Source organism: Dipodomys merriami, unplaced genomic scaffold (genome assembly GCF_024711535.1).
Source record: "Dipodomys merriami isolate MVZ:Mamm:240054 unplaced genomic scaffold, mDipMer1.0.p SCAF_34, whole genome shotgun sequence".
In the NCBI taxonomy this organism is placed as follows: Eukaryota; Metazoa; Chordata; class Mammalia; order Rodentia; family Heteromyidae; genus Dipodomys; species Dipodomys merriami.
In genome coordinates, this window is record NW_027204937.1 from 8477739 (window position 1) to 8502141 (window position 24403).

The following is a 24403-nucleotide window of genomic DNA, read 5'->3' on the forward strand; positions in this document are numbered from 1 at the left end:
TGTACTTCTCATTGTTGCAACAGGTCCACCTGTATCCTTATTTAAACAACTTGTTTTTCCCCTTCCCCTCCACAAATTATACTGACATCAAATACAGTGAAAGCAGGGGTTATACTGTGGGGGAGGGCAGAAAAAATTCTTATCTCCAATGAACTACCCCCAAAAAAAGCCAGAAATAGAAGTGTGGTTCAAGCGGTAGAGCTAGCCTTGAACACAAAAGCTCAGGGGCAGTACCCAGGTCCTGAGTTCAAGCCCTAGGACTGGTTGGTGCACACAAAAAGGTGGTAGGCCATGTTGGGCTAAACAGTCAGAACTTCGCTCAAGAAAAAAAGAGCCAGGTGCTGGTAATCTTAGTACTCAGGAGGCTGAGATATGAGGATCATAGTTCAAAGCCAGCCCAGGCAGGAAAGTCTGTGAGACTCATCTCCAATTAACCATCAGAAAACTGGAAATGAAACTGTGGCTCAAAGTGGTAGAGCACTATCCTTGAACAGTAAAGCTCAGGCCCTGAGTTCATGTCCTGTTATAGACAGTCAGAGACAGGCAGAAAAAAAAAAAAAAAGAAAGAGAAAGGAAGGAAGGAAGGAAATAAATAGAAATAGAAATAAAGAGAGGTGGGGGAAGGAAGGAAGAGAAGCAAAGAAGGAAGGAAGGAGAGAAAAAGAAAAAGAAAGAAAGAAAGAAGGCAAGAAAGAAAGAGGAAGAAAGAAAGAAAAAGAAAGAAAGAAAGAAAGAAAGAAAGAAAGAAAGAAAGAAAGAAAAGAAAAGAAAGAAAGGAAGGAAGAAGCTGGGTGCTGGTGACTCACACCTGTAATCCTAGCTACTCAGGAGGCTGAGATCTGAGGACTGTGGTTCAAAGCAAGCCCAGGCAGGAAAGTCTGTGAAACTCCTATCCTTATTTCCAATAAACCACTCAGAAAACCAGAAGTGAGGCTGTGGCTCAAGTGGTAGAGTGCTAGCCTTGAGCTGAAGAGCTCAGGGACAGTGTCAGGCCCAGAGTTCAAGTCCCATGACCGACAAAAAAAGAGGACAGAAAGAAAGAAAGAAAGAAAGAAAGAAAGAAAGAAAGAAAGAAAGAAAGAAAGAAAGAAAGAAAGAAAGAAAGAAAGAAAAAGAAAGAAAGAAAGAAGATAGGGGAAGGAAGAGAAGGATAGAAGGAAGAAAGAAAAAAGAAAAGGAAAGAAAGAAAGGTAGGAAGGAAGGAAAAAAGGAGATTGGATTGGGAGTTTACCACAAGGACTATTAATGACCAAATTTGTGAATTAGAGGTCTATGTATTCTAGGTATTTGATAGGAAAGAAAGAGATGAAAGAATATAATGTTTAAAATCAGACCTACAGCAAGGTGCCAGTGGCTCACGCCTGTAATCCTAGCTACTCAGGAGGCTGAGATCTGAGGATCACGGTTCAAAGCCAGCCTGGGCAGAAAACTTCAAGAGACTCTTAAATACACCACTAGAAAACCGGAAGTGGTGCTGTAGCTCAAGCAGTAGAGTGTTCACCTTGAGCTGAAGAGCTCAGGGACAGCACCCAGGCCCAGAGTTCAAGCTCCATGACCAACAACAACAACAACAACAAAAAATCAGACCTACATAGTTTGCAATTTCAGTGGTTTTCTTGCTTGTGCTGGTACTAGGGCTTGAACTCAGGGTCTGGGTACTTCCCCTTAGCTTTTTCCACTCAGGTTGGCAGTCTACCACTTGAGCCACAACTCCACTTCTGGCTTTTTGCTGACTAATTGGAAGTAAGAGTTGCTCAAGTTTTGTCAACCTGGGCTGTCTTTGAACTTTGATCCTCAGATCTCAGCCTTCTGAGGATTACAGTTGTAGCTAGGATTATAGGTATAAGCCACTAGTGCCTGGTAGACTTACTTTCTTTAAGTGTTATTTTGGGAACATCATTTAACTTCTCAGTTTCTTCATCTATAAATTGGTGAATAGCAGATTTAGGTTGTATAAAATGACATAGTGAAAGTAAAAATGCTTTCCACAAAATATTATGGTTACTTAAGAAACAAAAAGTAGCAACTGGGCTTGGCTTCAAGATATATGAAATTTCAACAATAAAGGAACCCATCTTATTTACTAATTCCATGATTATAGGTCTTATCATATCTCCTTCCCTTTCTGTGCTTTGACTTTATATCACATTTCACAAAGAAAGCAGAGGCTGGAGCTGCTGTCAGATAATAATTCTTAAATTTCCACTGTTTGTAACTATTTAAAAGTTTTGCTACATCTATAACTACATCTCTTTCTAAACCCAAAGATAAAGGCTAGCTCTGCCCACTCAGTAATCCTAGTCTTACCCAATGTCAGGATCTTCATATTTTGGTTCTTCCAGCTCCACTTAATTGTTAATTTGACAAGCATTTCTTGACTCAATATATTCCAGGGACTCTTTTTTTTAAAAATGTTTTTTATTGTAAAAAAAAATAGTGTACAGAGGGGTTACAGTTATATGAGTAAGGTAATAAGTACATTTCCTATTGAGCATTGTCACCTCCTCCTTTGTTTTTCCCCCACCATCCCTTCCCTCTCCATCGCCCCAACTCCCCCCTCCCCAGTTGTAAAGTCTGTTTTCTACATAGTGTCTTGTACATCTCATTGTTACAATGGGTCAACCTGTATTCCTGCTTCAGCGTTTTGTTATTTCAGGGACTCTTCTTGAGTCTAGGGATTCGGCAGGAAAAAGACAAGAGTACCACTCCCTAATGGAATTTTAATATCGACAGAACATATAGACAATGAACTCATATAGAAGTGAATGATAAGTAATGCCTATTATTTTACAATCCTGAGAAAAGGCTTCTTTTTTTTAGAGTGACATTTCATCTGTCATATATTTAATGAGGTGTCAGAGATACTACATTTAAATGGACCAGGTAGAGGAGCAGAAAATAATATATTTTTTAGTCCTGGGGCTTGAACTCAGGGCCTGAGTACTGTCCCTGAGCTTCTTTTTGCTCAAAACTAGAGGTTTACCCCTTGAGCCACAGTACCACTTCTGGCTTTTTCCCTTTATGTGGTACCAAGGAATCAAACCCAGAGGTTCATGCATGCTAGGAACTCTACTACTAAGCTAATTTCCCAGCTCAATATAATAGCTTTAAAGAAGCAATAGCCTAGAGTTTGGAAGAACTTTAAGAATCCTGGTACAGTCATGAACTGGTGGCTCATACCTATTATCCTAGCTACTCAGGAGGATTGAGGTTCAAAGCCTGCCTGGGCAGAAAAGTCTGCAAGAATCCATTTTCAGAATAACCACTAAAGGGCTGGGATGTAGCTCAGTGGCAAAAGTGCTTGCCTAGCAAATGCAACGTCCTGGGTTTGAGCCCCAATGCCCCCCCCCCAAATACAGTTAAAAACAAACAAACAAATAACCAGTAAAAAGCTAGACTGTGGGGGTTGGGAAGGTGGCTCAGTGGTAGAGCGCTTGCCTTGCATGCCAGAGGCCCTGGGTTCGATTCCTCAGTACCACATAAGCAAAAAGAAAAAAGCTGGAAGTGGTGCTGTGGCTCAAGTGGTAGAGCGCTAGCCTTGAGCTAAAGAGCTGAGGGACAGCTCCCAGGCCCAGAGTTCAGGCCCCACGACCGGATCCAAAAAAAAAAAAAAAAAAAGCTAGACTGTGTTACTCAAGTAGTAGAGTACCAGCTGAGCAAAACAGCTGAGCAAAACAGCTGAGCAAATACAAGGCTTGGAATCAAAATCCTGGTATGGAGAAATACAACAATAAACACAAACAAACAAAATGAAAAAAGCCAGCATGGTTAGAGCAAAGGGAAAAATAGAAGATGACATTATAGATATAGAAGAAAAACAGAAATCGTAAGTGAACCCTATAGGCTATAGAAAACAGATAGATTATATTCAAAGTACAAAAGGAAGCTGTTTTTTTTAAAATGAGGAATAATATTATTTGATTTATATATTATAAATATCATTTTTGTGTCTACACATTCTCCATTCCAGGCAGTTTCAAAATTTGTATCTTTAGACCAGCAATGAGAAACATTTAGCTTGGTTTAACTTATAATTTTTTTTGGCATATTCTTAGAGTCACTACTAATTGAAGTTTGAATGCTAAATTCCTTCTAGAGCTATATTTATGGTATAGAAGAAAAACTATTTTTACTATCACTCAAACTTCTTGGCATGGTGCACATATTTAGTTTCCTACAGCAAGATTCTAAGAATGTACCTATTTCTTGACCTAGATCCAATTGAATAGCAATTAGTGAGTGGGACAGGTAGTAACTAGAGCACTAAAGGTATAATTTCTTAGAGGGTGGGTCCTGGACAGCACTTTGAAGATACTATTTCTCTTGTTACCTGCATCCTGCATTTTCTCTCACATTTAACAAGCTACTTACCCACTCCAGGTTTATAAAGACCTTAAGTTGCCCACAGTGTACTCCCAAAATAGGGAAAAAATAAAACAAATTCATTCACAAAATGGTGTTATTTTTATCCCCACTCTTTCCAGGAGTGTTATTGGCATTTAAGAAGACTTCTATAGAAGATAAAGAATTACTACTGGGAGAATCGGGGACTCTACAAGTAAGGAAGATAATTTGAGGCTTGAAAGTTTAATGGGTAGTACCAACATTTCAGACTTTCCACTTGCTTTGACTCTCAAAATATAAAGGTGGATAAAGATCGATAATGGGGTTCAGACAAATCTATCATTGAATTTTAAAATTCCTTAAAATTTGCTCCTAAGTTTAATATTTGTTCCTTTGGTAAATAGACATTGCATTAAGCCGGGTGCCGGTGGCTCACACCTGTAATCCTAGCTATTCAGGAGGCTGAGATCTGAGGATCGCGGTTCAAAGTCAGCCTTGGCAGGAAAGTGCGTGAGACTCTTATCTCCAATAAACTCCTAGAAAACCGGAAGTGGTACTGTAGAGCTCAAGAGGTAGAACACTTGCCTTGAGCTGAAGAGCTGAGGGACAGCACCCAAGCCCAGAGTTCAAGCCCCATGACCCACCAAAAAAAAAAAAAAAAAGACATTACATTAACTAACACTCAGTGGTAGTCAAATGAGATATTTAAAGTGTGTGTGTGTGTGTGTGTGTGTGTGTGTGTGTGTGTGTGTGTGTGTGTGTGTGTGTGTGTGTGTGTATGCCAGTACTGGAGTTTGAATATGAAGCTTAGCTTCTTTGCACCAGACTGGCACTCTGCTACATGAGCCACAGCTTCACTTCTGACTTTTTGCTAGTTAATTGGAAATGAAGAATCTTAGGGACTTTTCTACTCTAGCTAGCTTCCAACTGTGACCCTCAGATCTCAAAACACGAGTATCTAGGATTATAAGCATGAGCTACCAGCCCCTGACAAGATGTTTTTAATTTGATGATTTCTGGACTCTTATCAGGATAATATAAAGAAGTCAGCACTAGCTAGAAATATGTTTTACTAACTGAAGAACTACTGCCAAGAAATATGTTTTACTCAGGGCTGGGAAGGTGGCTCAGTAGTAGAGTGCTTGCCTTGCATGCATGAGGCCCTGGATTTGATTCCTCAGAACCACATAAGCAGAAAAAGTTGGAAGTGGCTCTGTGGCTCAAGTGATAGAACACTAGCCTTGAGCTGAAGAGCTGAGCAACAGTGCCAAGGCCCACAGTTCAGGCCCCATGACCAGGCCCCCCGCCAACAAAAAGAAAAAAAAAGAAATATGTTTTACTCACTGAATACTCAAATAACTATAATCTAGCATCTCCTAATCCTTAGACAGTGATTCTGGGTGGGAGAAAACTGGTGTGGCCCATCAAAATTTAGGTAAACTTCAGGACTTTCCTTTTCCAGATATGTATTTTTATTCTGTTGTCATTCATTAAAAGTTTCAGATTTTTTTTATCATTTCAAAGAAAGATTAGATAGTCCCTCCTATACTCCTTAATTTGTAATTTACTATAAAAAAAAAGATGATGGGAGGAAAGCTTATCTGAGGTATGTTTATTCCCTGCTTTTGAGACTGGCTCTTTTGATATTAGTTAAAAATAAGGTAATTCCTCTGTTTCCTCATCTAGCTATACTACCTACTTCATTCCTCCTCTCTCCCCTAAATGACCTTGCTCCTTTTTGATTTTAAAAGAGGAGCAAAAGTGGGAGAAAAATGAGGGGGTAACAAGTTCACAAGAAATGTACTCACTACCTTACTTGTAACTAACATCTCTGTACATCACCTTAACAATAAAATTAAAAAGAGGTGCAGACTCTGTATAGCTAATATAAACTAGTAAAAAAGGGAGGGCTGGGAATGTGGTTTAGTGGTAGAGTGCTTGCCTAGCATGCATGAAGCTCTGGGTTCGATTCCTCAGTACCACATAAAGAGAAAAAGCCGGAAGTTGGTGCTATGGTTCAAGTGGTAGAGTACTAGCCTTGAGCACAGAGAGGCTTAGGGACAGAGCCCAATCCCTGCCTGGGTTCAAACCCCAGGACTGACAAAAAAAAATATCAGATGGTTAAAGTCAAGACATCATATTATGACCTCTCAAAGAGCAGCACAATTCACGAGGCATGGTTAAAGGTGACAAAAGAATTTTATTTACGCTATTTACACCAGAAAAGGGGCCTGCAACTACCTTGTTCTGGGCTAGCAAGCCAGAACCAAGAGCAGTCTCGACCACTAACTCTCCAAGCCCTGACCAAACCTCCAAACCCCAGACCTCCAAAAGGAAAGGCTTTTCCGTCCTTCCTCTTTCTCTGGAGGCCTCTCTACTCTCCCCAGCCTCTCCCCAGGTCTCTCCGCAGGCTTCTTTGCAGGCCTCTCCACAGGCCTTTCTACTCTGCTCTAGTAGAGGCCTCAGGCCTTCCCACAGGCCTAGCTCTTGCAGTGTTTCTCCCCACTGTCTCTCTCTCTCTCTTTCCACACCCTCTCCACACACATGCAGCCTATATATAGGCTCAGCCCCTCCCCCACCCCCAACGGCTCTACCGGTTTCAACCGCCACTCATGCCACTCCCCCACGCTCCCCATTGTCCAACCACTTGACACCTCTTGACAACCCTGCCCCGGGGGCGGTGACGTCAGCCGCTTAAGGCCCCACCCTCTGCAGAGAACCATGTAAAGTCAGTGGCTGGGCAGGCTGCGGCCAGCTGGTTATTACTATCAAGGTGTTCTATTAAGTAAAAGAAAAAGACAGTGAAAACCATCTTTAAAAAGTAAACTGTGGCTAGACACCGGTGGCTCATGGCTTATAATCCTTTTTCTGCTTCCTCATAAAAAATATTTCTCCACTTTGAGTCTTTCTCCATCTATTCATATATATATTCCTTATATATGCTTGATCTCATGGTATCAGTACATTGTATCTTACTGTCAGTTGCTTTATTTTTTGGTGTATGGTCCTGGGCTTGTTCTGTCGCTGAACTTTTTGTGCGCATGGACGTTGTTCTACAACTTGGGCCACACCTCCACTTCCGTTTTTTGGTGCTTAATTGGAGACACGAATCTCTCAGGTTCGCCTGTCTGGACTGGCCGTAGGTCGTACAGACTGAAACCCATATCCTAGCCATGCTTTTGATCGCCTAAGTTGAGCTGGGCAATTCAAGGAGGATCTCCAAGATTGTCTTCTCCATTGTAACATGGTAATACTATCTCTGACTACGAGGGCTTGATGTGAATACATATGGCCTTCATGGTAAAAACTACAAAACATCTCTCAGGTTTATCTGCCTGGGCTTCAAACAGTGCCAACCTCAGATCTCAGCCTCCTGAGTGGCTAGGATTACAGGTGTGAGCCGCCGGCGCCAGGCTCTTTTTTGTTTTTCCTGCTTTTGTAATGTGCCGGGTCAAAGGCTCGGCCACGATTATGAGGGGCAGGGAACTGGAATCAAGTCTTTGGGGCTCCGTTTTTCCCCTGGCTTCTCTGTTTTCCTGTTGGGGAATATTTTTCTCTGGGACGCGGAGCACTACTTAGTGACTCTAAGCGGCTACGTCACAGACAGAGTCGGGCGCACCGCTCCCAGCGTCCTCCGCGCAGCTCTCGTCGTCTCCCCTCCTCGCCCCGCCCACATTAGGTTTCGAAGTGCTCTCTGGGTGTACCAAGAATCCGGCCTGGTGCCTTTGGTGTTTCTTCTTCTCTCTTCCTATTGGTTGTTTCTGTGAGCGTGACTGCTTTCTTGCCTCATGATTGGCTAGAGTCCGTGGCGTCACCGGCGGCCCGGAGGGCGGGGGATGAGGGAAGTTGGCGTGAGAGAGACCCGGCTGGGGGAGGGTTCAGGCCTGTCCTCCCCAGCGGCTGCGGCAGCACCAGCGCCGGCCGCCGCCGCCGCCGCCGCCTCTGGGAAGCGGAGGAGGAGGAGCGGCTGGAGGAGTGGGAGGAGAGGTTGGGCCCTGGGAAGCGGGATGTCCATCGCCACGGCTCGGTGGTGAATGCTGAGGAGAGTCACGGTCGCTGCAGTCTGGGCCACCGGGAGGAAGTGGACGTGTGAGGCCGGGCGGGAGCTAGCGGCGGCGCCGGGGAGAAGCAGGGCGCGGGGTTGGTGAGAGGACTCTGCCGGACCACTTCCTGCTCCGACCATGCCTGGAAGGAACAAGGCCAAATCCACCTGCAGCTGCCCTGACCTGCAGCCTAATGGGCAGGAGCTGGGCGAGAGCGGCCGGGCCGCCCGTCCCGGAGCGGATGAATCTGAGGAGGAGGGACGGAGGGTGTTTCTCTGTAATGCCGGAGACCCCGAGATCGTCAAGTCTCCCAGCGACCCCAAGCAATACCGGTGAGGGCGGGGTTTGGGCCTCTTGTTGGTGCCCAGGTCACTGCTTCTCCCCTGAAAGAGCAACAGGGCTCACGCTTCTCCCCCTGAGTGCTGTCTCGAGTGAGTTGGGGGCGGGGGGATGGCCTGGGCAGTTAGGGGCTTCCGTGTGTCCGCTGAGCGGATGGGAAATGATTCCTCGAGCCACCGGGATGCAGAGCTTTTGAGGAATTTACCAAAGCTCTAAAGCGAGAAGAGAGCAGGTGTTGGGTGTAAAGGCGGACAGATTTGGGATCTTAATTTTGGAGAGGGGACTATTACCACTGTCCAAGAAGATTCGGCTGTCTGTAAGAGAAAGAGGCAAAACGCTCTCTCTCTCTCTCTCTCTCTCTCTCTCTCTCTCTCTCTCTCTCTCTCTCTCTCTCTCTCTCTCTCTCTGTAAGTCACTTGAGGATGGCTTGTCTTCAGTAAAAACTTTGCCTCATTCGTAGTCTTAGGTGGGATGGCTTGTTTCTTACCGATTGTTGTGACTTCTTCCAAAAATACAGGAGAACGTGGGCCTCCGTTGGGTGAGTGGTAGATGTATTTAGGATTTCTTTCCTGAAGTGTTCTCCCTTTGGTTCATACAGAATCGTCCATCTAATAATTGTTGTGTCATTCCCCACCTGAATGTTTTCTTCAGGTTAGCTTAGTTGTTAGCTTATTTCGTAGAGAATATCATGATAATGATTTTAAGCAGAGCTTATACTGTACAACAGCTTCATTTTACAGGTTTAAGGAAATGAGAGACCCAGAGAGTTTGCTTCTTGCTCAAAATTACACAGCTAAATATCAGCTGGTGTGGGAAACCCTGACTCCAAATACCTTTTGCTGATTTTTAATGCTCATGTTTAATTAAAAAAAGGCAGATGATTTGTGGGTCCAAATTTCTTACAAGTTTTCAGTGGTTAAGCAAAAAGATAATGTTTTTCATTCCAAACTCCACCTCCCTCCTCCCTCCCCATTTCGCAGATGACTGAGTTCTAAAGTTAAGACACCGGTGGCTCACACCAGTAATTCTAGCTACTTAGGAGGCTGAGATCTGAGGACCAAGGTTCAAAGCCAGCCCAGGCAGGAAAGTCTGTGAGACTCTTATCTCCAATTAACCACCAAAAAACCGGAAGTGATGCTGTGGCTCAAGTGGTAGAGCGCTAACCTAGAGCTGAAGAGCGCAAAGACAGCACCCAAACCCAGAGTTCAAGCCTCACGACCGATTTAAAAAAAAAAAACTTTAAGATCAGCCTAATTTCTCCTTTCACTTCACTCCAAATTTGGAGATGAGCTAAATATTCTTTTTCTTATCAAAGATGTGGTTGTGTTGGTAATATGTAAATAAGCAAGTTGAAACTTGATTTAAAAAGTTGCTTAGTTTTTGCATTCCAAATTAAATTTTCAGTAATAGCTTCAGTTTCTTTTTTCCTCTGTAATGTTAATAATAGCTGATGTGTCAGAATAGATTCTAACTTCTTTAGATGTAGTATTCAGTGACCTTGTTTTCTGCAAACTGATTTGACAAATACTTACTAAATAAATCCTGTTGTGTGCCAGGTGCTGATCTAGGTTAAATGTTCTTTGGTCAAAAAAACATTTTATTCTGGGTGACAAAATACCAAAAGATGATTAAGATGGTCCCTTTTTTTCAGGGAGGAATGTAAACACCGTAGTGAGTATGACAGACACACTTAAAAAATAATAAAATTAAGGCACTAAAATTTTATAGAAGCCCAGTATACAATAAGGCAGGAAGTGATAAATATATTAAGGTGGAAGAGAGAAATTCCACATGGAAAGTTAGGCAAGACTTCAAAGGAGATAATGCTTAACAGAACAGGTATAAAAATTTCTTTATTAATTTTGTTATTATTGTAAAGGTCATGTACAGAGGGGTTACCATTTCATAAGTCAGGTAATGAGTACATTTTCTTTTTTTTTTGAGTCAGTTGTGGGGCTTGAACTCTGAGCTCTTCAGCTCAAGGCAAATGCTCTACCACTTGAGCCACAGAGCCACTTCTGGTTTTCTGGTGGTTAATTGGAGATAAGAGTTTCATGGACTTTCCTACCTGGGCTCCTCAGATCTCAGCTTCCTCGTAGCTAGGGAATCACAGGTGTGAGCCACCGGTGCCCAGTCCTGAGTACATTTCTTTTTGGACAATGTCACCCCTTTTGCACTCTCCCAGTTCAGAACAGGTATTCTTAACAGATAGGATAGTCTATTTATTTATTTATTTGGTGTCCTCCTGCTTGGACTCTGGGACTTACATGTCACTGAACTGCTTTTGCCCAAGGCTAGCACTCTACCACTTGAGCCACAGCTCCACTTCCAGCTTTTTTGGGTGGTTAATTGTGGATAAGAGTCTCTGCTCAGGTTGGCTTTTAACTGTGATCCCCAGATCTCAGTCTCTTAAGTAGCAAGAATTACAGGTGTGAGCCACCAGTACCCTGCTAAATATTGGTACTCTTTTTATTTTTTAAAAAATTAGTGTTGTTATTAAGTAGTGTTATATAAAAGGATTACAATTTCATATGTCAGGTTAAGAATGCAGTGCTTTTTGTTCAGTGTCACCCTTTCCTTTGTTCTCTCCCATTTTCTTCTTCCCATACCTACCCTCAAAGTCTTAAGGTATTGGTATTCTTAATAGGTATGGTGCATCACAGTCTTGTGGCCTTCATTAAATCATTGTGTTAGTCTCAGCTTTCTTATTTTTATAGTGATTACAAATAGCACTGTTTAATAACTTGGACATAGCACTGTTTAATAATTTGGACATTCAGAAGCATCTGTTTCACCTTTAAATGTTTTATATCCTGAAGTTTTATTTGCTTTTGAAGGAAAGGTTGTGTTACTTTTTTTGTTGTTGTTGGTCGTGGGGCTTGAACTCAGGGCCTGGGTGCTGTCCCTGAGCTTTATTGCTCAGGGCTAGTGTTCTACCACTTTAAGCCACAATGCCACTTCCGATTTTCTGGGAGTTAATTGGAAATGAGTGTCTCAAGGACTTTCTTGCCAGGGCTGGCTTTGAACCATAATCTTTAGATCTCAGCCTCCTGAGTAGATAGGATTACATGCATGAGCCACCGGTCCCCGGCTAGATTTTTAGATGGGAAAACTTGAAGACCAAATGATCTTTAAACTTAGCTAAAGTTAAATTCGGTGAATTTTTGGAATGAGAAATAAACATATGAGACAGTCTGAAACCCAGAAAACGAAATTATCTTCCAGGACTTAGGTGTTTGTAATTATGAAACATTCCCAGGTTTCCTCCTTCCATTGTATTTCTGAAGAATTTAGCATACATGACCCATTACTGTATACAGCCATCATAATTATGGTTTGAATGAATGAATAAGCACCAGAAGAGGACCTATATATAAAGGAATGTTATAATGAAATCATACCTTAGAAGGTTTATCAGTCTGTATTTCCTAATGGCCTATAGAATTTTACTTTTCTATATGTATAATTTGTGTTTAGCTTTTTGAATTGTTGACAATATCTCAACATCACAACATCAGTTGTGCCTTTTTAGAGAAGTGTTTGTCAGGTAAGTTTGATTTCCTTTTCTTCTGGAAGGATTAGATATGCTAGGTTGTGAACTATTACTCAAATCTTTATTGAGTAAGAGTGGAATTCTAGATGGATAGGATTAAAAGTGGTGCATTTTATTTATTTATTTATTTATTTATTTATTTTTGGGGGTCCGGTCCTGGGGCCTGAACTCTGGGTCTGGGCGCTGTCCCTCAGCTCTTCAGCTCAAGGCTAGCGCTCTACCACTTGAGCCACAGCGCCACTTCCGGTTTTTTTCTCTTTTTTGCTTATGTGGTGCTGGGGAATCGAATCCAGGGCCTCATGCATGCAAGACAAGCGCTCTACCACTGAGCTACCTTCCCAGCCCCAAAAGTGGTGCATTTTAAATAGTAAATTATTTTAACATTGAACAGTGCTTAACGTTGGGAAGTTTGTATTGACAAAAATAAGTGTGGAACACTTCCCATGTTTAAACTGTTTAAAAAAAGACCTGAGGGCTGGGAAGGTAGCTCAGTGGTAGAGGGCTTGCCTTGCATGTATGAGGCCCTGGGTTCCATTCCTCAGCACCATATAAGCAGAAAAAGCTGGAAGTGCCACTGTGGCTCAAGTGGTAGAGTGCTAGCCTTGAGCTGAAGAGCTGAGGGACAATGCCCAGGCCCAGAGTTCAGACCCCAAGACCGAACAAAAGAAAAAGCATCTGAGCTCATTAAAGGCGTGATCTTCTAAATTTTGATGAGACTCAAGGTGATTCGTTATTTACATTCCCAATATACTTTAGGAAAAAGTATCAGCTGAATATGGTACTAATTGCTGGGAGTTTATTTTGTTTACTACTAAATTCTTTCAACTGCATTGACATCTGCTGACTTTTAAATAGGTTAGGAGGGGAGTGCCCACTTGTAAGTGGAAGCCGTAGGCATCTGTTCAGCAGAAAACAACAGAACATTTTCTTTTGTATTGCATGGGAAAACTACGAGTTTTGTTGATTTTTTTTTTTTTTTTTTTTTGGTTGGTTGTGGGGCTTGACCTCTGGGCCTGGACGCTGTACCTCAGCTCTTCAGCTCAAGGCTAGCTCTCTACTACTTGAGCCAAAGTGCTACTTCAGTTTTCTCCTGGTTAATTGGAGAAAAGAGTCTACAGCCTTTCCTGCCCAGGCTGGTTTTGAACCTTGATCCTCAGATCTCAGCCTCCTGAGTAGCAAGGATTATAGGTGTGAGCCACTAAGCCTGGCTGTTGATATTTTTAAAAACTAAAATCCCAGGGATTAATAATGCTTCACTATGTGATGCATTAATTTCATTTGTATGTAGATAAACACATTAATGATGTGATTATAAAATCTCAGAGTTTAGAAGATATGATTATGTACTTGTAGGTGTGAATTCTAGGGGCTTGTCCTGATCTAGGGGCTTGTCCTGATACCTGAATCTAAGTCTATTTTTTTTTTTTGCATTCTCTTAGTCTTATATGAACTAGAAATTATGAGATCCAAACTCATTAACAAAGTAAATATTCTTCAGAAATGCATTAAAATCTTTTGAATAGCTGCATGATAAAAACATAACTTATTTTGTGTGTGTACGTGCTGGTATTGGGGCTGGGATTCATAGACTAGTCTGGAATTCAGAGCCTGGGTGCTGTCTGAGCTTTTTTGTTCAAGGCTAGTGCTCTCTCACTTGAGCCACAGCTCTACTTTTGGCTTGTGGTTATTGGAGATAAAACTTTCACAGACGTTCCTGCCCAGATTGGCTTTTGAACCATGATCTTAGCCTCCTGAGTAGCTAGTATTACAGATGTGAACCACTGATGTTTGGTGTTTTTTTTTTTTTTTTAAACCTTGATCATTTGTAGAAACTGTTAACATTCAAACATCCCCCATTTTCCCCCTCCTTCTCTGACCTATTTTCCTCCTCTCTATTTCCCCTCTACCTTTCCTCACTTCTAATAGAGGTTAGATTTTTTTTTTTTTTCCTGCTTTAGTGGGCAGAATGGTTTTTACTGACTTAAAGTTTTAGGTAGGTAAGTAGGTAGCTAATTAGATACTTTAAGTAAAGGTAGCTGAAGTTCCCGATATGTAATAATTAATGACTAAGATTCTAGCCTTAAATTGTTAAGTTTGGATAGGGTATGCTAAGTCTTTTTAGGTGGAAGGCACAGGCACTTAAGGGATAATTGTGTAACTTGTCATATCTTTACTACCACTTTGTGGTTTTAACTATTTCCAAATCTAAGTACATATACATAAGCTCTTAAATGTGGTTTTAAATTTTAGTAGCTAAAAGTGGCTTGTTGACAGAAGGCTGGCTTATTTTAATAAGAAAACAAATGAGTAGTTGGTGCTTTTTCCCCCCCTCTTTCTTCTTTCTTTTTTTCTTCTTTGTGCTAGTTCTAGGGATTGAATTCAGGGCCTGGGCACTGTGTCTGAGCTCTTTTGCTCAAGGCTAGCTAGCACTCTGCCATTTGAGCCCCACATCTGTTTCGAGCATTTTGATGATTAATTAGAGATAAGAATTTCACTGACTTTTCTGCTTGGGCTGGCTTTGAACCACAGTCCTCAGATCTCAGCCTCCTGAGCAGCTAGGATTACAGGTGTGAGCAACTGGCACCCTGTGGGTTGGTGCTTTAATATAAAGAAAATAATATATTCTCCTGAGAGGGGATTGTTAGGAAAAAGTGAGCCTAGCTTTCCTTCCTTGTGCTTCTTGCTTTCTCTCTCACCATATCTACTCTCTGATACACTGATATGATGCTATTTTCCATGTTGTGACATAGCTAAAAGACCTTCACCAGATATCGTTGTCAGTGCCATATCATAACTAAAGAATTTTTTTTTCTGATTGTGAATCAGGTATTTTGTAATATCAACACAAAATGGACTAAAACATTGCTTCTCTTAATATTCTGCCTCTCTAATATTCATCTTAGAATTTATTTCTGGAAAAAATATTTATATTCTTGGAAAATATGTACGTGTGTGTGTGTGTGTGTGTGTGTGTGTGTGTGTGTGTGTGTGTGTGTGTGTGTGTGTGTGTGTGTGTGTGTGTGTGTGTGTGTGTGTGTGTGTGTGTGTGTGTGTGTGTGTGTGTGTGTGTGTGTGTGTGTGTGTGTGTGTTTCTTTTGGGCTGGTCCCGGGGCTTGAACTCAGGGCCTAGCCACTGTCCCTTGAGCTATTTTGCTCAAGGCTAGCGCTCTTCCACTGGAGCCACAACTCTACTTCTGGATTTTTGGTGGTTAATTGGAGATAGTATTATGGGACTTTTTTGCCCAGGCTGGCTTTTGTCCCGACCCGCAGGACTTCAACCAGGGCAATGAACCTAAGCGAGAAGGAATGAAGGGACAAGAGACACGAAGAAGGACAGCAAGACAAGGATTCTGATCAAACTGCCAATTTTTATTTTTCACACAAGGGTATTTATATGCTTGGATTTAGGGCGTGGTTCAAAGGTGGTAGTCAGTAGATTTAGGGCAGGGTGAAAAGGTGGTCGTTAGTAGCTGCAGGGTGTTTAAGGCGTGGTGAAAAGGTGGGATTCTGTAAACTCAGCCTCAGGTTGTTCCAGTGAGATAGTTAAGCCTATCAAGTTTGAGAGACTTAACTTTTGGCTCCCAACAGGCTTTGAATTGTGGTCCTCTCATCTCAGCCTTCTGAAAATCTGTTGATTTTTCACTTGTCCCCAGTACTGTTGTGTAGGAGGGAAACAATTTTCTTTCAACCCTTGGAAGCACTTAGTTGTAACAGACCTTGTAATGAAACAAAAGTTGGGCAAGAGAAAAACATATATATTTATTGGCAAGATAAAAGTTTATTAACGTGTTTTATATATACATGAAATAGTATATGAATAACTTTTATTTTTATTTTTTTGTTGGTTGTGGGACCTGAACTCTGGGCCTGGGTACCGTCCCTCAGCTCTTCAGCTCAAGGCTAGCGCCCTACCACTTGAGCCATAGCGCCACTTTCGGCTTTTTTCTGCTTATGTGGTGCTGAAGAATTGAACCCAGGGCCTCACGCATGCGAAGCAAGCACTCTACCACTGAGCCAACTTTCCAGCTTATGAGTAATTTTTAAACTGTTGATTTTGAATTAATTTCAGATTATATAACATCTTCAACAGTGTGAGTAGTAAATTTTTACACAACTGGCAGATGACAGTTGAAAGGATTTTGACTCTAGAGGCGGCAACTTGTGGAAAGAAATGGCAAAGGCTATCTAAGCATGTTAATGTAGATTTCTCTGGTGCTGTCTGGAGTCCAATGAAGGTCTAACATTGTCTTCAGTGTTCCTGCTAGCAAGGGGTTAGTATAGAATATCTTTTGTCTTCGTAAATTTATGTTCTATGTTTAGGCACATACAGGGTACAGATCTTCACTGTAACTGCTGAATCTTAATTGCCTTCATGTTAGCAGACCTTATGCCAAAAAGTCATTTTGTCATGGTGTGTTCTGTTTTTCCACAGATGATTATTTGGTATCAAGGGTATGACCTGAAAATTTTTAGTTACATTCAAAAATATTCTAAGACTGATACCTTTGATATATGCAAAATAGGCAACTGTTACATATGTGGTATGTAACAAATCTAAAAATTAGAATCTTTTCCTGTTTCTTTGTTGCCTTATCCTTTATCTTTCTTTGTTGTCCTTCCACTCCAAAAAACTATTTTGATGCTTTTTCATTATTGTTTTGCTCTAGAAAGTTCTCTCTCTCTCTCTCTCTCTCTCTCTCTCTCTCTCTCTCTCTCTCTCACACACACACACACACACACACACACACACTCACACACACACACATACACACACACACACAATATACTATTTACTTGTGCTTGTTTTTTTGGCTTCATATCAATTATGTTTATATAACACAATCTTTTATGATTTGATGTTTTTACTCACTGTGTTGACCATTGTAGCTGAGTGCCAGTGGCTTACCCCTGTAATCCTAGCTGAGATAGGAGGATTATGGTTCAGAACCAGCCTGGGCAGGAAATTTTGTAAGACTCTTAATGTCCTGTAAACCACCAGAAAGCCATAAGTGGAGCTATGGCTCAAGTGGGTAGAGTGTTAGCCTTAGTGTGAAAAAGTTCAGGGATAGTGCCCAGATCCTGTGTTCAAGCCCCAGGACCAGCAATAAATAAATTATTGTAGCTTGATTCTGAATTATGTTCCACCATGTATATACCACTTTTTCTATTTTGCCAGGATGTTTTCAGTTTGGTTAATACTAAACTTTTAATTATTCTGAAACTCCCCTTTCTCTCTTTAATTGATCTGGAGTTTAGACTTTTTCCAGGCTTTTTTTTTTTTTAAAGGAGGTACCATACCTTATCTGTGGTTTTTCTCTGCTTTGTGTATCAGTCAGGACAAATTGCATATACTAATTTCTGATAACCTTTCTGCCTCTCAACTCAAATGATTTTATTCCCAAACCAATCCCTCCTACTTTTTATTTTAATCATTCAAATGTAATTTTTGATATGGAAAGGAGATAAATCCATATGTTAAGTTTACTGTCTTGAGGCATTCTTCCATCCTTTTCTTAATGTTATTCTCAGGTACTTTTTTATTTAATCTTTTTTACTTGACTAAAGTGTATCGTGTTTCAGAGGCTTTAACTGACTGCTTCCTTCTTTCTAAAACATTTCTGTTTACCTCTATCATTCTGTTTGTGCTGGTTTGATTATCTCATTACTAGCATTGTCTGGTGTTGACTATGGTTTTTATGCTTTTATTCTAAGGTAGCAAGGTATCTGATAAAAGTGTTAAATAGGTGCTTATTGAATTAATATATAAAAATAGCATAAGTGGGCAGGCTGTAATAGGCACCTACTTATCTAACTGCCATAATAGTTTTTGCTAAGTAAGAATTTTGTAGGATTTGGGGCTGGGAAGGTAGCTCAGCGGTAGAGTGCATGCCTTGCAAGCATGAGGCCCTGGGTTCGATTCCTCAGCACCACATAAACAGAAAAAGCCGGAAGTGGTGCTGTGGCTCCAGTGGTAGAGCACTAGCCTTGAGCTGAAGAGCTGAGGGACAGTGCCCAGGCCCAGAGTTCAGGCCCCATGACCGGCAAGAAAAGAAAAAAAAAAAAAAAAAGAAGAATTTTGTAAGATTTAAGTTTTCTTGGAGATGTAACCATTTCTTCAGTCAAAAAAGACAGAGCTTTGGTTAAAACGTCAAACACATTAGAAAATCAAGTTAACAGGGTTTAAGTTAATGTGATTTAACTCTTAACATACTGCTTGTTGAGAGATGTTTCTTCTAAGCTAAGTCTTTATTTATTTCTACACTAAGTGGTGTGGTTGTTTTGTGTGCTGAACTTCCAACACTTGTGTTTGGGGATTTTTTTTTCCTGTTAAGTTTGGGACAGAAGCTTGCTATGTAGGCAAAGGTGGCCTGAAATTCATGACCCTGAGTGCTGGGATTTCAGGTATGTGCCATCACACCTAACTTTTGTTGTTTTTGAGATAAAAACCTAGTGCTTCAAGCATTCTACCACTGAACATCCTCACCTCTTAAAAACATTTTTAGTTTATCTGACTTGGGGAGAAGGGGAGTCACAGAAACGGTGGGACAAAGGGTGAACCAATGCAACAGTGATACTCCCTGGACACTGTTGGAAATGAACTTTACAACTTGCAGGGAGGAGACTGGAGGTGGGGAGGGAAAGCAGGAGAAACCAAGGGAGGTGGTAACACTGTTCTAAAAGAAATGTACTCATTACCTTATGCAACTGTAACCCCTATCCGCATCAGCTTTACAATAAAAAAGAAACAAAACATGTAAATATATTTATATAGTTTAGAATTCAGAGAATACAAACAAATGGTGAAATAGTTTCCCTCTAGCTATTGAGAAACTGATTAGCTTTTAAGGTATATCTCCTCTCCCAGATAAACCAATTTGATTAGTTTACAGTGCAGTCCCTCTTTAGGACCAGCAAATCGATACTTGAAACCATGAGTAGTACATAACATAGATTTAATACTCTTCCTTTCTCCTTTTTCCTTTCCTTTCCTTTCCGTGTGTGTGTGTGTGTGTGTGTGTGTGTGTGTGTGTGTGTGTGTGTGTGTGTGTGTGTGTGTGTGTGTGTGTGTGTGTGTGTGTGTGTGTGTGTGTGTGTGTGTGTGTGTGTGTGTGTGTGTGTTCGATACTTGAAACCATGAGTAGTACATAACATAGATTTAATACTCTTCCTTTCTCCTCTTTCCTTTCCATGTGTGTGTGTGTGTGTGTGTGTGTTCGATACTTGAAACCATGAGTAGTACATAACATAGATTTAATACTCTTCCTTTCTCCTCTTTCCTTTCCGTGTGTGTGTGTGTGTGTGTGTGTGTGTGTGTGTGTGTGTGTGTGTGTGTGTCTAGTATTCTATCCCTTGAGCCACACCTTCACTTTTCCTGTGGAGGTTGAGAACTTTTACCTTATCACTTGAGAAAACATTTTTATGGCTTCTCTTTGGCATATCCCAATTATTATATCTCTACTCTTGTACTTTAGTGATCATTCATTGTTAAGTAAATTAAATGCTACTTGAACACAAATATTATAATGCCACAAGTCCATCACATAAGAAAGCTACTAACTGACTGACTACAATTTGAAATTTAGGAATTAATATTTTTGGACTATGGTTGACTGTGGTTAACTGAAATTGCAGATAAGGTGGAGAGTATTGTAGTGTTGGTTTGGTATGTCTATTTATATGTGTACTTAAAAAAAATCACTAAGCTCATTACTTGTAATGAATAGCTGAATCAAAATATTTTTTTTCCAGATACATCAAATTACGGAATGGCTTGCAGGCACTTTTGATTTCAGATCTAAGTAATATGGAAGGTAAAACAGGAAATACAACAGATGATGAAGAGGAGGAGGAGGAAGATGACGAAGATGATGATGATGATGATGATGATGATGATGAAGATTCTGGGGCTGAGATAGAAGATGATGATGAAGAGGGTTTTGATGATGAAGAAGAATTTGATGATGGTGAACATGATGATGATGATGATCTTGATGCTGAGGATAATGAATTGGAAGAATTGGACGAGAGAGCAGAAGCTAGAAAGAAAACCACTGAAAAACAGGTGCGAGTCATGTCTATATTTTTTTCTAGTTTGAGAAATTCTGTAGGAAAATTACTGAAATTATGATTTATTTTTTAATGGAAAAAGAAGTATATAGCTTTTGATCTTTGGTAAAGGTTTAAGAATTCTATTTTGAAAACATTTTGCTCTGGTTATAAAAATAATAAATAAATATCTATTTTTATAAGTTAATGGGTTATAAAGAAAAATATAAATTATCCATAACCTCTTAATTAGTAGTAATATTTATATTTGTGTATATACATATTTCAAAAACATATGCCAAGAGGTAAAGATCTGCATAATTTTTAGCCTAGGATAGATAAAGAAGAACTATATTTTCCCTGTAGAGATTGGAGAAAGAAGAAAAGAATGAAGCTAAGCCAAGCATTGGTGGCTCACATCTGTAATCTTAGCTATTCAGGAGACTGAGATCTGAGGATCAGAATTCGCAGAAAAGTCTATGAGACTCTTATCTCCAATTTTTTTTTTTTTTTTTTGGTCCGGTCGTGGGCCTGAACTCTGGGCCTGGGCGCTGTCCTTCAGCTCTTCAGCTCAAAGCTAGTGCTCTACCACTTGAGCCACAGCACCACTTCCGGCTTTTTTCTTTTTGCTTATGTGGTGCTGAGGAATCGAACCCAGGGCCTCAGGCATGCAAGGCAAGCGCTTTACCACTGAGCCACCTCCCCAGCCCTCTTATCTCCAATTAACCAGCAGAAAACTGAAAGTGGCACTGTGGCTCAAGTGTTAGAGTGCTAGTCTTGAGCAGAAGAGCTCAGTACAGTGGCCAGGCCCCAAGTTCAAACCTACAACTGACCCCCCCCCAAAAAAAAAAAAAAATTGAAGCGAGTTTAGCATCTTCATTTGGACTTGGAGATCTAGGAAATCTAAGTGTTACTATATAGGTAATTTTTATTAGGTAATTGATTTGGTTTTTTTTTCTTGAGAAAGTCTCAGTGTTAAGACAATTGCACTGGAAAAGCTTAATTAGTGTAGTTTAATATATAATAACTGAATAGATTTATAGGTCTTGATAGGGAGAATTTCCCTTATGATACCTTGAAAAATGCCTCCATTTTGCAGTAAGGACCCCATATTGGAGGATAATAATTTAGAGGCATCTCAGAGGCCATTCATTATTAAGTAAATTAAAAGTCAATTGACAAATAATTCATTAAAAATTGATTTCTTGAGTATTGATAATACATTCAACATGTTAATCCTGTATGCTGGGATTATAGGCATAGTCCATATAGACTGGATTTATAGTCAGATAAAACTAAAAGTTTAGCTGAGTGCAGTGGCTCATTTAGGAAATGATGATCAAGAGCATTACAATTTGAGGCTAGTCTGAGCACAGAGTTAGAGCTCTTCTCCACAAGCAAGGTGTGGTGGTATGTGCCTGTCTACTCAGCTATGTGATAGGAGGAACTAAGTTTAAATAGACCTTAGGTAGGACTTAAGTCTAAATAATCTAATAGCAAAAGGACTGGAGATATGGCTCAAGTAGCAGAGCACTTGCTAAGGCCTGTAGTTTAAACTGCAATACCACCCAAAAAAGAAAAAGGACTATAAACTTTGTCAAATTGTTCATCCCTCAAAGATGTGAAAGTGCCTTACATGGTAATTTTGTTGTTTCACTGAGACAAGGCCTCACAGTGTAGCCTAGTTTGGTGTTGAACTCTAGATCCTTTTATCTTTACCTCCTGATTATTGGGTAACAGGTGTATGCCATCACCTAGTTTTTCCTTTTCTCTTTTGAGACAGTTTAGACTAATTTTGTACTTCACCGTCCCCCTCCCCCGTACTAGCATCATAGGCAAATGCCACTTCTCCTATCTTAAAAAAATTTTTTTTTTGTTACTTTCAAAGATTTTTTCCCCCCAGTCCTGGGGCTTGAACTAGGGCCTGGGCACTGTCCCTGAGCTTCTTTTGCTCAAGGCTAGCACTCTACTACTTGAGCCACAGTGCCACTTCTGGCGTTTTCTGTTTATGTGGTTACTAGGAATCGAACCCAGGCAAGCACTTACCACTTACCCACATTCCCAGCACTTTTAAAAGATTTTTACACAGAAGGATAATGTACATGTATTTTGGAGGTTTCAGTCTAGTTTTGAACCTATGTTGAGGCAGAATATCATGAAAGGAACATGTGATAGAGCAGAGCTGTTTACCTCATGGCTAAGAAGGGAAAGAGAATCAATGTTTTTAAATAAATCCTTTGACAATGATTCTTTTTTTAAAAGAAAGCTTGTACCAGTTCTTTAAGTTTTTGGGGTGGGTGTGGGGGATTGAGTTTTGTGTGTATGTATGTGTTTACAGTGTGCACGCACACATGTGCATGTACGTGTGCACGCATGTGTGTGTTTGCTTGCTGGTCTTGGGGAACTCAAGGGCCTGGGCACTGTCCCTGAACTTTTTTGCTGAAGGCTAGTGCTCTACTACTTGAACCATAGCTTCACTTCTGTCTTTTTGGTGATTAATTAGAGATGAGTCTCATGGGCTTTCCTCCCCCTGGCTTCGAGCCATAATCCTCAGATCCCAGCCTCCTGAGTAGCTAGGATTACAGGTGTCAGCCACCAATGCCTGGCTTGAGTCATATTTTTTAAGAAGCCTTTTTCTTAGATGTTAAATGACACCTTTTCTTTTTCTTTGCTAGTCCTGGGACTTGAACTCTGGGCCTAGGCACTGTCCCTGAGCATCTTTTGCTCAAGGGTAGCACTACCACTTGAACTACAGCATCACTTCAAGCTTTTTCTGTGATTAATTGGAGATAAGAGTTTCATGGACTTTCCTGCTGGCTTCAAACCACAATCCTCAGATCTCAGCCTCCTGAGTAGGATTACAGGCATGAGCCATCAGTGTCCAGCTTAAATGATGCCTGTTTTTATGTGGTATGGTAGAACAAGTAGTATAAACTTGGAAAGCTTTAGAATTGGGATTCAAAAATATTGAAAAGTGTGTGTGTGTGTGTGTGTGTGTGTGTGTATATATATGTATATATGTACAAATTTGTATATATGTGTGTATATATGTCACCTGATAGTCTGTATGATAAAGTTTTTAATAAAAGCAAATTAATAATTGGTAAATTCACTTAATTTAAAATAGTTCTAATTCCAAATATAACAATAATGGAAAGGAAGAAGATATAAAAGTTAAAAGTGGAGCCAGGCACTAGTGGCTTATGCCTGTAATATTAGATATTCAGGAGGCTGAGATCTGAAAATCATGGCTTGAAACCAGTCTGGGCAGGAAAGTCTGTGAAACTATCTCCAGTTAACCACCAAAAAGCTGAAGTGGAGCTCAAGTGGTAGAGTTCCAGCCTTGAGCAAAGAAGCTAAAGGATAGCTCACAGGCCTTGAGTTCAAGCCCAGTAGTGGTAGACACACACCCACACACACACACCCACACACACACTCTCTTTAAGGTACAAAGAACATGGATAATTAGGAAATCTGTCCTTGTCTTTGTGGATGGTCTTAGGCTTTTTATTTTCTGTCATTTTTGCTTATTTCCCATTTCTTAAATAAGATTATATAATTTGAGTTATAATTTTTACTGCAAGGATGACTTTTATTCTTTTTTTTTCTTTTTTTTTCTTTTTTTTTGTCGGTCGTGGGGCCTGAACTCTGGGCCTGGGCACTGTCCCTCAGCTCTTCAGCTCAAGGCTAGCACTCTACCACTTGAGCCACTGCGCCACTTCCAGCTTTTTCTGCTTATGTGGTGCTGAGGAATCGAACCCAGGGCCTCATGCATGCAAGGCAAGCACTCTACCACTGAGCCACCTTCCCAGCCCCTTACTTCTTAACTGAGTATAAGTTTCCATAAGTTTCTCTTTCTTTGTATATATAAGTAATTTCTTTCTGTCTGTAAGAAGTTTTTCCCCCCATGTTTTGAACTAGTTTTAATTTTATATTAACTGATAAACATTTGTAATTTGAATAGATCAAGTCATTTTGATTCAGAAGCAATGAATGATTGTGTCAGTTGAAAATTGTTTATATTTAGTGAATGAGATAAGTGTCTCCAGAAAGGGGAAATAGACTAGGTAAGAGGTGA

At 40.6% G+C, this 24403-nt stretch overlaps 1 protein-coding gene across 1 annotated transcript in view; it reads left to right on the top strand.

The window, feature by feature from the left end:
- Window positions 1–8204: 8204 nt before the first annotated feature.
- Window positions 8205–24403, top strand: part of Nrdc (nardilysin convertase) — a 66122-nt gene continuing 49923 nt past the window's right edge. Inside the window, exons 1-3 of the mRNA XM_069987238.1 lie at window positions 8205–8719; window positions 20029–20341; window positions 23998–24105. Coding sequence (XP_069843339.1) covers window positions 8526–8719; window positions 20029–20341; window positions 23998–24105 — 615 coding nt within the window. The 5' untranslated portion in view covers window positions 8205–8525. The remainder of the gene's footprint in view (window positions 8720–20028; window positions 20342–23997; window positions 24106–24403) is intronic.